Source organism: Nannospalax galili, unplaced genomic scaffold, assembly GCF_000622305.1.
Source record: "Nannospalax galili isolate Female #2095 unplaced genomic scaffold, S.galili_v1.0 scaffold713, whole genome shotgun sequence".
Classification (NCBI taxonomy): Eukaryota; Metazoa; Chordata; class Mammalia; order Rodentia; family Spalacidae; genus Nannospalax; species Nannospalax galili.
In genome coordinates this window covers 277021-292405 of record NW_008333780.1, presented here as the reverse complement: position 1 = coordinate 292405, position 15385 = coordinate 277021, and the positions used below count along the sequence as shown (strand labels likewise).

The window sequence follows — 15385 nt, the reverse complement described above, 5'->3', positions numbered from 1 at the left end:
TCAAAATATTTTATTTATTATCTTTATGTGTATTAGTGTATGGCCTGCATGTATATGTGTGGGTCTCTCCCTTCCCTCGTGGGTCATTGGCCACTGATCCATGAGAACAAAGGGAGCAGAGGCGACTAACAGGGTCAGGATGGCCATGAGTATGATGGAAAAACCTTTCCGGGCGACAGCTTCAGTGAGACAGCTCATTTATTCAGTGGGGTCAGGGAAAAGTGTAGGGTGGAGGTGGCAGCCAAAGCTTCAGCTGATGGGTGTTCACAGTATGCTTTATTTACATGTGGTAGAGGGATCCTATCATTGACTATAGGGCAATGCCTAATTATCATATAGAAAAAACCTGGGGGCAGTTTTATTGCCGGTAACTATGCCAAAGGTCATGTTCCAAATAAGGCCAGGCATCTGTGCTTGGAGGCACTTTCCAGGTAAGTCAGGCAGAGAGCAAAAGTCCCCACTGAGAAAGGGAGTCCTCCATACAGTGTCAAGCTCCTTAGAGCTATCAGGACATGGAGGACTACAACCTTAGCAGCAGAGTCCCCCAACATATGTGAGTGCACCCGTGTCGTGCAATGCCGCAGAGGTCAGAAGAGGCTTCGGATTCCCCTGGAACTGGAGTTAAGGATGATTATTAGCTGCTATGTGGGTGCTGGGAATCAAACCCGAGTCCTCTGCAAGAGCAGTCAATGCTCTTAACTGATGAGCCATCTCTCCAGCCCCTTGGTTCAATCATTTTAAAATTAAATTTCTTTATGGTTATCAGTTGAAAGGTTTTGAAAGATGGTATACTTCACTTTTACACTTATTAAGAAATGTTGTAGGATGACTTTCTCAGTATTTGTTTTGAAATATCTTCAGATTTAATAAGAATGTTGCAAAAATAGTACAAAAAATTCCCAATACCTTTTTTCTTAACATTTATATTTTGCTATGCTTATTTTGAAATCTCTTTCATCTATGTCACCATTACTTGAAAAACTGAGAATAAATTATAGACTTTCACAGCTACATTATAATGACCAAAATCAAATGACTATGAAGCCAGGTAGGGTGACCTGTGTGTCTAAAGTCCTAGCTACTGGTGAGCTGTGGCAGGAGAAGCACTTGAGACTTGAGCCTGGGCCTCTGAGGCCAACCTTGACAACAGAGTAAGACCCCAGTCTTCCTCCCCCTCCAAAAAAAGTTGACATGATGCTGTTATCTAATCTACAGACCTTATTCTAAATTTCCCTAGTTATGTTATCCCATGAATATTCTTTATAGCCCAAAAGCCCCTCATAATTTTGTTGTTTATTTCTCAGTGTTCCATTTATTTTTGTCTTTTTATGACAGGGTCTCAAGTAGCCCAGGCTGGCCTGAACTCTCTGTGTATTGAGGCTTGTCTTGAACCCCTGATCCTCCTACTTCTACCTTTTAAGTGATAAAATTTCAAGTATGCACTACCAGGCCCTGCTGTAATTTCCTTTTTGGGGGAGGGGAGTGTATTTATTTATTTATTTATTTATTATTTATTTTTATCAACTTTGGAGCTTAATTTGTTTTGTTTTGAACTTAGGTCTGAGCTACTTAGGCCCATTAGCCACATTGAAAGCATTTGGAAATTTATTTTTATTTTTTGTCATGCTGGGGACCCTGGGCCTTGTCTGTGCCAGGCAAGTGCTCTATTACTGAGCTACACCACTAGTCTCTGAATGTTGATTTTATACTTCCTTTGTAAAAAAATAATTTATGGAGCATTGGGACCACTTGACTGTTACAGGTTTGATAGTTTTGTGTGAAACTCTGAATCAGTTTTTTCTTCTTGGGTAGATGCCTACAATCATCTCTCTGCCTCTCTTCTCCCCTCTTCCCTCCCCGCCTCTCCCCTCTCTTCTTTTTTTTTGGTAGGGGAGGGCAGAGTCTCATGTATCCTTGGCTGACCTCTAACTCTCTATAACTGAGGATGACCTCGAATTTCTGATCCTCTTGCCGCTACCTTCTGAGCACTGAAATTATGGGTGTGTGTCACCATGCCCAGTTTATGTGTTGTTTAGGCCTGAATCCATGGTCTCCTACTTGTGAGACAAGATCTCTGCCAACTGATCAACATCTCCTGCACAGATTTCTCTATTCCTTTGGGTTTGAATGTTTATTTCCAATTGGATCAATTTTGGTAATCTAAATTTCTCTAAAAAATTATACATTTCATTTATATTTTCAAACCAATTTGACTAGAAATCTAAAAAGTAATCTTTCACTATTTATTGACTGCCTTAAAAATAATATACATCCAGGAATAGTGGGTACATGCCTTTAATTCCTGCACTCAGGAGACAGAGACAGAACTCTGTGAGTTCAAGGCCAGCCTGGTCTGCGTAGTGAATTTCAGGCCAGGTTAGGGTTACATACTGAGACCCTGTCTCCAAAAAAAAAAAAAAATTTACAACTTAAAAATGTATTTTTGGGGGTCTGTGGGAATGGCTCAGCAGATAAGAGCATTTGCTATGCAAATATGAGGACCTGATTTCAAATCCCAGACCCTGTATGCCACATACAGATGTACCACACAAACACAACAAACAGAAAGCCTCCATTGATTTCCACTGTAGGAACGTTTTCTCTGCATGTTCGCACGTGGAGAGGGAGTGGTTGTCTGTCTGTTGTAGTTTCAGAGCAACTGTAGGCCTGTGGCTAGCCCTCTTCTCTGTGCTGTTTTACCTCAGGCTGCTCTTGTACCTTCAAAGGTCTGTGGTCAGGATTTGGGCTTTTTTTGGTGTGTTTTTCTTTTTTCCTAAATTACAGATATTTTGAGGTTTTTGGCATCATCTTTTTTCTGGTTTTGCTGATTATATGGTATTATACAGTCACATTTTTTCCTCTTATTTTGTATTATTTTTGGAGGCTCTGGGGACAGATTTAATGGCTTCCATTGGCCTTGGAAATCTTGGTACTGGTGTGATTTTAAACTTACATATTTTCTTAAGTTTTATATTACTTGAAATAGCTTGATAGTTTTCTAGTCTAAAATTTGAAATAAAAATGTATACTATTTCACTGGCTTTTTTTTTTTTTTAATTTCAGTCTTTTTATCCACAACCTGTGTTATATGTTGGTGGTTTCTAGAGCTCTAACTTAACACAATCCATATGCAGGTGGTATGTTACAACTTCCTAAGTATAAATTGCCTTACAGAGTACGATTCTCCCCATAACCTTTATATTACCATAGCTGTTTCTTTGTATTTATATTTCCTAATAGTTATGGTTGTTGCTGCTTTAAAATAGTGTTTTTCTTCAAATGAGTCTTTATTTGTCCTTTCTTGTTGCTGGTAACTCTTTCCTGCATGTCTGTTTATCCACAGAGGACCAATTCAGCTTTGAGAAATTCCTCTAGTGCTTCCTTTCCTGTTTCTTAGCATCTCTTTCCCTGTAGATCTTCGGTCAGCAAATTCCCTCAGTTTTCTTCTGAATGTCTTTATTTTCACTAAAAATGTATTAAAAAATGTATACTATTTTTAGTTGAATTTGTTCTTATTTTTTGACAGCATCTCACATTGTAGCCCAGGCTAGCCTAGAACTTACTACATGGCCCACGCAGCTTGACATTCACAGCAGTATTGTTGCCTCAGCTTCCTGAGTGCTGGGATTATACGTGTGAACTGCTATTCCTGTCTTGAAATGCTGCTTTTCAACAAATAGTAGAAGTTTTAGAATTTAAGTTGATAGAATCAACAGATTTTTGTGGCTGTATAATTTGATTCAGGGAGATTGGAATATTTTTATACTAAGCATATCCTTTGAACAGCCAAAATTATTATTATTTTTTCCTTTGAGAGGGGAACTTTTTTGGGGTCTCCTAGCTGAAGCTGGCCTTGACTTCCTGATCCTCCTGCCTCAACTTGCCAAGTGCTGGGATTTCAAGTGTTTTCTTCCATGCCTGACAACAGCCAATCCGTAATGGGCATTTCTGAATTAGTGGATATCAATCTTTCATCAGCGTCAGGTTTAAGAAATATGTGGTAAATTGGGGCTGGAGAGATGGCTCAGCGGTTAAGAGCGCTGACTGCTCTTGAAGAGGACCCGGGTTCGATTCCCAGCACCCACACGACGGCTACGAACTGTCCTTAACTCCAGTTCCAGGGGAATCCGAAGCTCTCTTCTGACCTCCATGGCATTGCACAACATGGGTGCACTCACATACATGCAGGCAATACACTCATACACATAAAATAAAAATAAAATATTAAAAAAAAAAGAAATATGTGGTAAATGACTGGCAGAATGTTTTTCTAGTTGATGCTCTTTCATACATGAATTGGATTCCATGGAAAGCAAAAGGGAAAAAAAGATAGTGGCACTTACCAGGTATTTGTTGCTTGTTCTTTTTTTAAAAAAGGGTTTTATTTATTTTTATGTTTGTTAATGTATTGCCTACATGCGTGTAAGTGCACCCATGTCATGCAGTTCCCATGGAGGTCAGAAGAGGGCATTGGATTCCCCTGGAACTGTTATGGACAGTTGTTATGGACAGAGTTATGGAACTGTTATGGACAGAGTTATGGACAGTTGTTAGCCACCATGTGGGTGTTGGGAATTGAACCTAGGTCTTCCGCAGGAGCAGCCAGTGCTCTTAACCACTGAACCATCTCTTCAGCCCTTATTGTTTTGAGACAGAGTTTCCCTGTAGCCACAGCTAGCCTGGAACTCACTATATAGACCACAAGATTGCCTGCTTCTGCTTTCTGATTGCTGAAATTAAAGGTGTGTGCCATTATGCCCAGCCTGATACACACACACACACACACACACACACACACACACACACACACATATGTATAGTGAGTTTTTGTTAATTCAGACCTCTTCTCCCATCCCTACCCTAACACTACCCACCCCCAAACTTTGTGTACTGCAGAAATTGCAGAAATCATATGTCATTACAATGTCATTGATCTTTAATTCTTACAACGCAGGTATGCCAAAGTATGCAAGGTATGCCAAAATGTGGTTTTGGGTCAGAGTATGCCCAGGCTTCTTAGAATGGTATTTTTCACTCTTAATTTTTGTTTTTTTTTACACACTGCTTAGGAATGTTAAGTACAGATTTCTCTCTTTCTCAGCTATTGGAAATGCTTGGTTTTCTTCGTAAAAGTTAGTTGTTTGTAGCCCTTGCATGCAGGTTACACTTTGGCTGTTTCTGGTCCTCATTCAGCACAATAACCCCACTGTGAACCAAGGTATTCTTCAACAGACTGATTTCCCCTCAGGGTTTCACTATGGGTAAAAGCAGAAACTTTGTCCTCACAGCAGGCAGCAGTAGCTCACAGGCCTTCGATCTAAGATTCTCTGAGTGGCAGTTGGGAGGTTTCACATTGTCAAATGACAGCTTCACCCCAGTGTCCTCTAGGTTATTTCTGAAGTCTATAAACTTCCCAGATTCCTAATGTTGAGGACTGCAGCTAGGTCTTGACAGCCACTGGGTGATATTGATGGTCAGCCAACCATGGGTGCCACTGGGGCATGTAGGTGGGCTGACTGACTGAGTTCTGCCCTGCTAGTACGCGTGGGCAGCCAGGCTCTGCACTGGTGGTGTGTGTTGCTGGCAGTGTTCTCAGGATGTAACTTCTCTAAGGATCCTTGTACCTTATGTAAAGAAGAGGTAGTTGTTGAGGTGTTTCTCAGGCTCTGAAGGGCGTGACTGGCACACCACTGACCCAGGGGCATCAGCGTGCATGGCAGAGGCTAGAAGTGTGGCTGGCAGTGATCTGCTAAGCACTGAGGTCCTAGACTGTATTTTCTAGATTTTGAAACTCAGTCCTAATTATATTAAGTAGAATAGACAGTTTGAATTATTTTCATCTCATATGCCTCTGAGTTGATTCAATTCATGAAAAATATTCAAATTTAATTTAAGAATTCATGATGCTCCCTGTCAGTCTTCAGTACAGGCATCATGAAGGGGAACCATGGGCATATGTAGCAGAACACTGAGCACCACGCAACATTTGCTAATGAGCAGCAGAAAATAACACGTTGATAGATGTTTGCTCTCTCTACAGGAACTAAAGTTGAACACTTTGCAAAAATTGGATGGAAAAATCATAAACACTCAGTTAATAACCCGTAAGTACTTCAGGAATGTGAAGTGAAAATCTGGTCTGGCTTACTATGTAATATGCAGCTTGATGCTTGGAAAGCAAATGTAAGATCTGAAAAATATTAACTTGAATGTTTATTTTTTTTCTTCTAAAAGGCTTATACCTAAGTCAACTTTGACTACTTTTCTAGTTATAGGTTTTCTCTCATTATACTTAATTATGCTTTTTATAAAGTATAAGTATATACTTATACTTTTTACCTATATTTTGAGGGTTTCTTTTTTTTAGTTTGGGGAGTGTTGAGACAGGGCCTGACTTGTAACCCTGACTGGCCTGGTACTTATTATATAGGCTGGCCTTGAACTTGTAGCTATCTCCTACCTCAGCCTCCTAATATGCTGGTATTATAGGCATGAGTTACTATGCTTGGCTTTAGTGACTCTTAAATAAGAAGAGTTACAAGTATTAAAAGATATAATTGGGGCTGAGGATGTAGTTTGGTGGTAGTGCTAGTGATTAGCATGCATGAGGTACTAGGTTGATTTCTTAGCAGAGCAAAAAAATTGCAAAATGCATGTTAGTTTTATAACTGAAATTGGTTTGTTTCTTTAGTGTTATTAACTTACTTGGAATAACAATATAATTATACACTAAAAATAATCTGATGAAAAAGTACATTAGATGTATACAGACAGATGTGTTGCAGCTCAGTAATCTCTGAGTCCCTAGTGGTATGTGCAGTGCTTGGCTTACAGCATTACCTGATGTTTGCTGGGTAAAATTGGGCCATTAGGAATTGAATTGATGCCATATAACTAGACTCACTGTAAAAGCAATGCCACACATACTAGACCATTCTCTTTTGCTAATAACATCATATCACAGACTGGATGAGGTATAAAGAAAAGGGATTTACTTTACCAAAAGGGTTCTGGACGTGCAGGGCTGAGGTTCCATAGCTGATGATGACCTTCTTGTTAGCAAAGTCCCTGGGTGGTACAGGTCATCACATAGCAAGAGATGAGGGACATGCATCTGTATTTCTTCTGGTCTGTTCTTATAAAGTCACCAAGATTCAGTTAATTCAATAAAATTCAATCTACCCTGGTGGCCTTGTCTAATCCAAATCACCTCCCAGGACTGAACACCATAGTCAGATTAATTCCTTCCTCCTCCTCCTCCTCCTTTTCTTCTTCTACCCTCCTTCCTCCTCTCTCCTCCCTCCTCCTTCCTCCCTGCTCCTCCACTTCTAGCAGGGTACTCAGGGCAGAGTAAACATGAGGTGCAACTACTATTATTGACTGGTAGAGCTGGGGAGCACAGACTTAAGCCCATGATTTTTAAAAGTGGTACCTTCATTCTTAGATCTTAGAGAATCATTAATATCTTTGAGATTCCATAGAGTGCTGAGGAGTTTACAGTACTGTAGTTTTCTGGCTTTGAGGCTCAAAAAGAAGCTTTTGGCTTTTCCAAGAGAATCAGAGTATTAAGGTTTGCATATGAAATGTCCCATGAAGGCCCATATGTTGAGTGATTTGTCCCCAGGTACTATAGGAAGTTCTGAAAATTTTAGAAGGTAGGGCCTAAGTGGAAGAAGTAGATCCCTGGGGTATCTTGTTCATGGCCCTTTCCTGCCTTGCTCTCTCTGCTCTTTCTCCATGTGCTCCTGATGCCATTATGTTCTTTATGTTCTGTCCAAGTGCACGGAGCCAAGCAGCCATGGATGGACTCTGAAACCATGATCAAAATCAACTTCCTTCTGTGGTTTTTTTTTTTTTTTGGTCTTTTTGAGACGGGGTCTCCCTATAGCCCCAGCTGGCCTGGAACTCACTATGTAGACCAGGCTGGCCTTGAACTCACAGAGATCCGCCTGCCTCTGCCTCCCAAGTGCTGGGACTAAAGGCATGTGCCACCACACCCCACCTCCTGTGAGTTGTTTATGTCAGGTATTTTGGTCACAGTGACAAGACAAGTAACTAGCACACAAAGACTCTGAGTCTTTTCTCAGCCCCTTATTTAACCAGTTGCTCATTCACACACTCATCACAGCGTTCTTAAGGAATTTCATTCATTCAATAAATATGTGTTTGGTAGCCTACTACATGCACATGGTGCCCAAGCTAATGGACAGTGAATGAGGGAGGTGAATGGATCTTCTATTACATTCTATATAATAAACTCTCAATTACATTGAATAGGCAAATATTTCTAGGTGTCATTTTTATCCTATAAAATTCATTGAAATCCTAGAAGAGCCTTTTGGGTATGCTTCAGAAATTACAGAAGACTAAATGATGAGCCTCTTATCTCTGTGGTACCCTAAGGTCAGTTCGAGACTTTCCATCCTTGGGTAGAAAGAGTCTATATTTCTTTCAGCATAAAGAGGCTTCAGAAAACAGAACTTTAGCCATCATCAACCCTTAGGATTAAGCAACTGAAGTCTGAGAGGGGAGAATTGAGGCCAGATGGAAAGACAGGGAAAATTGAGATATGGAAAGGGAAAGGAACCCTCCCTCCTGCTGGCTGAGAATCAAGAGATTCTCAAAACCAAGATTATAACCAACCTACAGTCAAAACATATCATAACAACTTTGGGACCTATGTATAGGAAGGACTCCGTTGACTCCTTTTTTGTGGGGCGGTGTTTGCGAGTGTGTGAGTTGGGAACTGAACCTAGGTCCTCTGCAAGAGCATCAAGTGCTGTCCCATACCAAGCTTTCCTGCTGAAATACAGGTCGTCTCCTGTCACAGCACAACTTAATAACCTGTAGTGGCTCCTCACTGTTTTTAGTGTGGAATATGAACATCATAAAATAGGCTTTCCTGCTCTAACCCTGTTCATTGTCCTATCCTTTTCCATTTTAACCTCTTCATCCCTCCCAGACTTCAAGCCATGCCTCAGTGGGCCTTTTTACCTCAGGGTGCTTGGCATATGCTGCTACTTCTGCCAGGAATTCCTTTTCCCTTTTTTATTTATCTTCTGGCATCTGGATTTAATGCACATTTGTGTGCTTCTATACTACCTACATAACATTTCTGTCATAGCATTTATTGTATTGTACATACGACAACAAATTTCTTTTCCATGGAATCATACTAAATTCCTTGAGGGTAGGAACTATATCTATGTCTTTGGTGCTTAGCACAGGATATGGCCCAAATAGATTGTTTCTGGAAGTTGGTATGTTCAAAGTTTACTTATTTTGAGGTACCAGGGATACAGCCGGGGGCATTGTACATGCTAGACAAGTAATTTTTTTGTTTTGTTTTTGTTTTGAGATAGGGTCTCACTTTGTATCTCTGGCTGTCCTGAAACTCACAGAGATTTACCTGCCTCTGCCTCCCAAGTGCTGGATTTAAAGGTGTGTGCCCCCATGCCTAGCTCTTTTTTTTTTTGAGGCAGGATCTCAGGTAGCCCAGACTGGGTTCAAACTGGATATGTGTCTGAGGATGACCTTGAACTCCTGATCTTCCTGCCTCTACCTCCTGAGTGCTAGGATTACAGGCATATGCCACCATATCCAGTTTATGTGGCTCTGGGAACCCAAGGCCTCATGCATGCTAGAAAAGCACTCTACTAACTGAGCTACATCCCCAGCCGGCAAATCATTTAATTTATTTAAAATTGTAATTAATTAATCATTACATGCATGTGTGCATAATAATGTGTAGGTGTACATGCTATGGCATACATGAGGAGGTCAAGGATCACCCTGTGGAGGAAGTTCTCTCATTTCACCTTTACTTGGGCTCCAGGGACTCAACTCAGGTCTTGAGTGGCAAGGACCTTTACCCACTGAGCCATCTCACCAGCCTTCAGTCATTTAATTTTAAGGAGCTAGTTTTATTTTTTTTAAAAGACAAGGTCTCCCTATATATAGCCTCATATGGCTGGAGCTTGCTGTGTAGACTAGGCTGCCTCTGCGTCTGCCTCCCAAGTGCTGGGATTAAAGGTATGTCCCACCATGTCTGGTAGAACTAGTATTTTGTAATCGACTACGAAAAAAATAGTATTCTATTTTACCCCCCACCCCCAACTGGTCTATAACGCCAGCTGAGTATATTGCAACTTGGTGCTGGTATAAACCACCCCAAGAACAAGATTATGAATCAAGGCTTCAGTCCTTCACAGACTGCCCTCATTTCATATACCAGTGGCAGGTAGTAGGCCAGGCCACCTACACTGCTGGCTCACTGACTACAAATCCAGGGATTCCATTAGAATAACATAGAACGCAGGAAAGTACTGTACTTATGATTGTAGTTTTATTAAAAAGGATGTCTATTAGAAAGTGGGTGCGGTGGCTTATGCCTGTTGCTCAGCGGGCCGGAGGATCAGAAATTTAAAGTCATCCTCATCGGCATAGCAAGTTTGAGTCCAGTCTGAGACACCTGAGACAGCAGCGCTTTCATGCTGTCTCTCTGTGGAGCAGGGAATGCTACTTTACTGTCCCTGTTTCTTTCCCAGCACATCCAGGTGCTCCCCAGCCAGGAAACTCCAGCAGGCTTCTGTGTCCGGGGGTTTTATTGGGTTTTATTATGTAGGTATGCTCCATAAATCACTGGCCACAAGACTGAATTCAAACTCCAGCTTTTCTCTTCTCTGCAGAGGTTAAGCTGGCTCAAGTCTCACCGTGATTCCATATGTTGGTCTGTTTGGTTATCAGTCTCCAGTCTTGAAAATCACAAAAGGAGCAGGGTGTTGTGCACACCTGTATTCCCAGCACTCAGGAGGTGGGGCAGGAGGATGAAGAGTTTGATGCCAGCCTGGGCTACAATGAGGAACCTGTTTAGGAGGAGGGGTGTTAGGGGAGGGAAGAGCTGGAGACAAGAGACCAAGAGACAGAGTATGAGGCTAGGGGCTCTGCTTCAGTCATTTACTAGCATAACAAAACCACTCCTAACATTTAGGAAATCCCAATGGTTTTAGAAGCTCTGTACCTAGAAACCAGGACAAAGGCTGAGCAAACTTATTGTTGTGACCTGAGTCTTCTATAGTCTAGGCTGACCTGGAACTCACTATGTAGCCGAGGATAACTTTGAACTCCTAATCCACCTGCCTCCACCTGCCAAGTGTTGGGATTACAAGTATATGCCACCATGCCTAGCTAGACCAGGCAGTGTTTAATATACCACATTCAGTATCTTGAGGTAAGGTTTCTTCCCCCCTCCCCCCTCCCCCTCCCCCCCTTTGTTTTTAAAACTCCATTCAAATGTCTTATTCAAGGTTGAAACTTCTTAGTAAAAGTTTGCCTGTGGGTTGTAAAAAGAGTATTCACATAGTTTCTCTAATACTGGACCAAGACACCTTCAACAAAAATTGCATTTGCTACCTCACATCTTGCAACTAATTATTTTGTATTTAGGTATTCCCAGTTCCAAGATGAATACAGTTTAGACGAAATAATGAAATCTCGAACTGTTTTCGATTTTCTGAGTGTCTTACAATGTTGGTAAGAAAAATATTTTAACATTTAATAAATAGACATAACTTTCTACCCCCTTGCACTGCCCACCCCTCTGTGGTTAAACCTTAGACTTTCTCGGGGTGTAACTTTTATAGAACTACCAATGTGGTCCTCACAAACCATCTCTTGTTGTGGAAAAATATGTTTTATTTCTTCATTTGCTAGTAACTTCCACTTTAGTTGTTTTGTTTATTCATTAAAATGTGGTTTAAGAGGCCAGTGGAGTCCAAAGGTTTTTTTTCTTGGAGCATTTTGTTTTCCCTGTAGTCTTCTAATTTGGAAAGTTTTATTCAGTAATAGTAGCTATGAACAGAAATAAAAGGAATTAGCTCTAATGATGCCAATAGTTGCATCTTGCAAATTGCCTGACACCACTCTTCGTAGAAATTTGTCTGAGACTTTGTAGTCCTGAGTATACTCCTGTCTGGGCCTTGGAGTTACTGCCTTCCATATAGGTGAACAAGTTGTGTCAGCTGTTACCTGTTTAAGTCTGAGGGTCAGCCCACTGAGAAAGTCCTTCTCAACTCACCAAGGGTCTTGTGTTTGCATCACAGCTTTACAGCTTGCTCTGAGGGAGAGGTCTATGTTGAGGGGAGACCTCAAGGGTCTTACCTCTGAATTTTTTAGTACCCCCTGTTCTATCCTGTCCCAGTTTCCAAAAGGATTTCAGATGGAGCTATCGGAAATATAGCAAAGTTGGAGCTATGTGTGCCTGTAGTAGAATATTGTACTAAGATAGGAAATAGCCTTTGGACTCACTCCTCAGAAAGTGACCAGAAATTGCCTCATGCATCTGCAGAGGCAAATCCAGGAGCTTTTGAAGGAACTCTAGAGACTGAGCAGTGACTGACATTTGAGGTCTTGCTAGAGGCTCAGCACCTCAGTGGGATGCATGTACAATTTATTTTTTCAAATATAACTCATTTTTATTTTTTGATTTTTTTGTGTGTATTTCATGCAGAACATCCCAAACAATCTTATTTATCTTTATACACGAACCCCCACTGGAACCCATACACTCTGTCATCCCTGTTACTGTTCACTGTGTTATCACAGCTGTTCCCCAGTGCTAGTCCATCCACTGAGTCTAGTCACCCTGTCTAGAGTTCCTTGTTTTAGGAAGATCAGATCTATCTTCCTCATCTAGCAGCAATCAGTTGCCAACATTCCTTTAGATAAGATTGGGGTCTGCTGTTCATTTTCCCAGTTCTATGCTGGGTTACTGTCTGGGAGTCTCTTGGGCCACCCTCGCCATCAACTTGAAGGAAGGTATCTCTTGACTGGCATTTTTTCTTGTTATGTAGCTTTTGGTTATACACATGGACTCTTAAAGAATTACATTGATCCCTTCGATCTTTGGTTATACTTTCCTTTTGGGTGTTTAAGACCATACAGTTAGTTGGCCCAGATAAACCAATTTATTTTTACTCTTAAGGTTGTTTGAGGATCTGTTCCTCAGGGGTCACATGGGCTTGGGAGGAGCCCCTGTCATCCTACCATGACATTCTTCACATGTACAATTTTTAGTATGAATATCACAAAGAAGACAGTGCATTGGCCAGCAAGCATGCTTGGCTTTTCTTCTCAGAGTTTCCAGTCTGAAACCCTAGGATTGAGGTGGTGTTAGGGGTGAGTCATTACTTTCACTTCCTCTTAGTCCCACTTCAGATGGTGCTGCTGCAGCAATTTTGGCTAGTGAAGAATTCGTACGGAAATATGGCCTACAATCCAAAGCTGTGGAAATTGTGGCACAGGAGATGATGACTGACTTGCCAAGCACATTTGAAGAAAAAAGCATCATTAAAATGGTATATCTGAGATTAGATTTTTTAAAAAAAATTCAAAGTAAGGAAATGCTACTTTAAATGTCAACATGACATTATATTGTTATTAGCTCTGGAAGGTACTTATACAAAGTTGGTCTAGAGGTTTTAATATTGTAATCTATCCTTAAGAATCTGTATAAGAGCTCTTTGTGGTACACTCTTGTAATCCCAGCTCCTGGGAGGTAGAGGCAGGAGGATTAGGAATTCAAGGCCAGCCTAAGCTAGGTACCTAACCAGATACTTATGATAGACCCATGGATGTGATCATTTTAATTTACTAGGCATACATTTATTTTTATACTGACTAAATGTGCCTGGAACTCCAGTGTCACAAAGTTAAAGGAAAAATGAGGATATTTTCCTTGAGATGGAATCTTTCTTGTTAGTCTTTATTATACTGGCCTTGAACTCTTGGCTCATTTGGTCTTCCTGCCTCAGCCTTCTTGGTAGCTGGGACTACAGGCATATACTACCACACCCAGCTCTAAAGCATGTCTTTTGTTGTTTTTTTTTTTTTCTTTGAGACTGGATCTCCTGTAGCCCAACTGGCCTGGAATTCACTGTGCACTATGTAGTCCAGGCTGGCCTTAAACTCACAAAGATCTGCCTGCCTCTGCCCCCAAAGTGCTGGGATTAAAGGTGTACATGCATCACCATACCCAGCTCTAGAAGCATGTTCTTTACTTCTAATACTTCAGGAATCCTGGTTAAAGATTTTCTGGAAAATGGGGCCTGGAGAGATGGCTCAGTGGTTAAGAGAGCTTAACACTCTTCCAGAGGACCCAGGTTTGGTTCCTAGCACCCAGCATCAGGCAGTTCACAGCCACTAGTAACTTCAGCTCCAGGGGGTCAGGCACCCTCTTCTGGCTTCCATGGGCACCTGCACTCATGTGCATACACACATACAGACATGCATACACATTTTTAAGGTTTTATAGAAAATAGAGAAAATACAAAAGGGAAGTTTAGAGACCTAAAGTGAGGTGAACAGTTGAAGATGCCTCTCCCACACAGAAACAATTGTATGTAAATTACAATTTATGAAATAATTTTACAACATGCTGCAGATTTGAAAATGTCCTCATAACTTAACCAGTGGTATGAATTAGACTTGACATATCCCCTACAAACTCATGTATTAGAGACTTGATCCCTGATCCAGCCATCTCCTGAGGTGAGGTCTTTGGCAGCTTAATGGATCATGGTGAGCCTGATCTCATCATAGGATTAGTCCGTCGATGGATTCATAGCTTAATAGGTTTCAGGTGAGGGGCTTTGTTATAAAAGCTAGTTCTCAGTCTGCTTCCTGGCCTTCATGAGGGAAACAGCTTTGCTCTACCCTATGTTCTCTGCTATTTTTTGCCTTGCAATGAGCCTAAAGTGAGAGTGTCAGGTGACCACAGATTGAAACCTCTGAAACCATGAACCAAAATAGTTCTTTACAGTGGGGCATTGATGGCACACACCTGTAATCTCAGCACTTGAGAGGTAGAGGCAGGAGGCATCCTCAGCTACACAGTGGGTTTGAGGCTAGTCTGGGCTATATGAGATGCTACCTTAAACAAAAAACAACAACAACAAAAACCACCTATGGAAGCACAAAAGACCCCAGATAGCCAAAGCAACCCTGAACACAAAGAGCAACGCTAGGGGATTACTATACCAGATCTCAAAGTATACTACAGAGCTATAGTCATAAAAGCAGCATGCTACTGGCACAAAAATAGACACATACATCAATAGAACATCATTGAAGACCCAAACCTGACTACATGCAATTTCAGCCACCTGATACTTGACAAAGTGCCAAGAACACACAGTGGAGGAAAGATAGCATCTTCAACAAATGGTGCTGGCAAACCTGGATCTCCAGCTGTAGAATGATACTAGATCCTTATCTTTCACCTTGCACAAAAGTCAACTCCAAATGGATTAAAGACCTCAGTGTGAAACTGGAAACCCTGAAGCTATTAGAAGAAAATATTGGCAATAACTTACAGGATATAGGTGTA

The 15385-nt window shown here is 41.2% G+C and overlaps 1 protein-coding gene across 2 annotated transcripts in view; it reads left to right on the top strand.

The window, feature by feature from the left end:
- Scp2 (sterol carrier protein 2) overlaps positions 1 to 15385 on the top strand; it is a 112264-nt gene that overhangs the window by 23336 nt on the left and 73543 nt on the right. For both annotated transcript variants that reach the window (XM_029561263.1, XM_008828419.3), the window contains 3 exons: positions 6041 to 6104; positions 11446 to 11532; positions 13205 to 13355. In XM_029561263.1, the coding sequence (XP_029417123.1) occupies positions 6041 to 6104; positions 11446 to 11532; positions 13205 to 13355 (302 nt within the window). The remainder of the gene's footprint in view (positions 1 to 6040; positions 6105 to 11445; positions 11533 to 13204; positions 13356 to 15385) is intronic.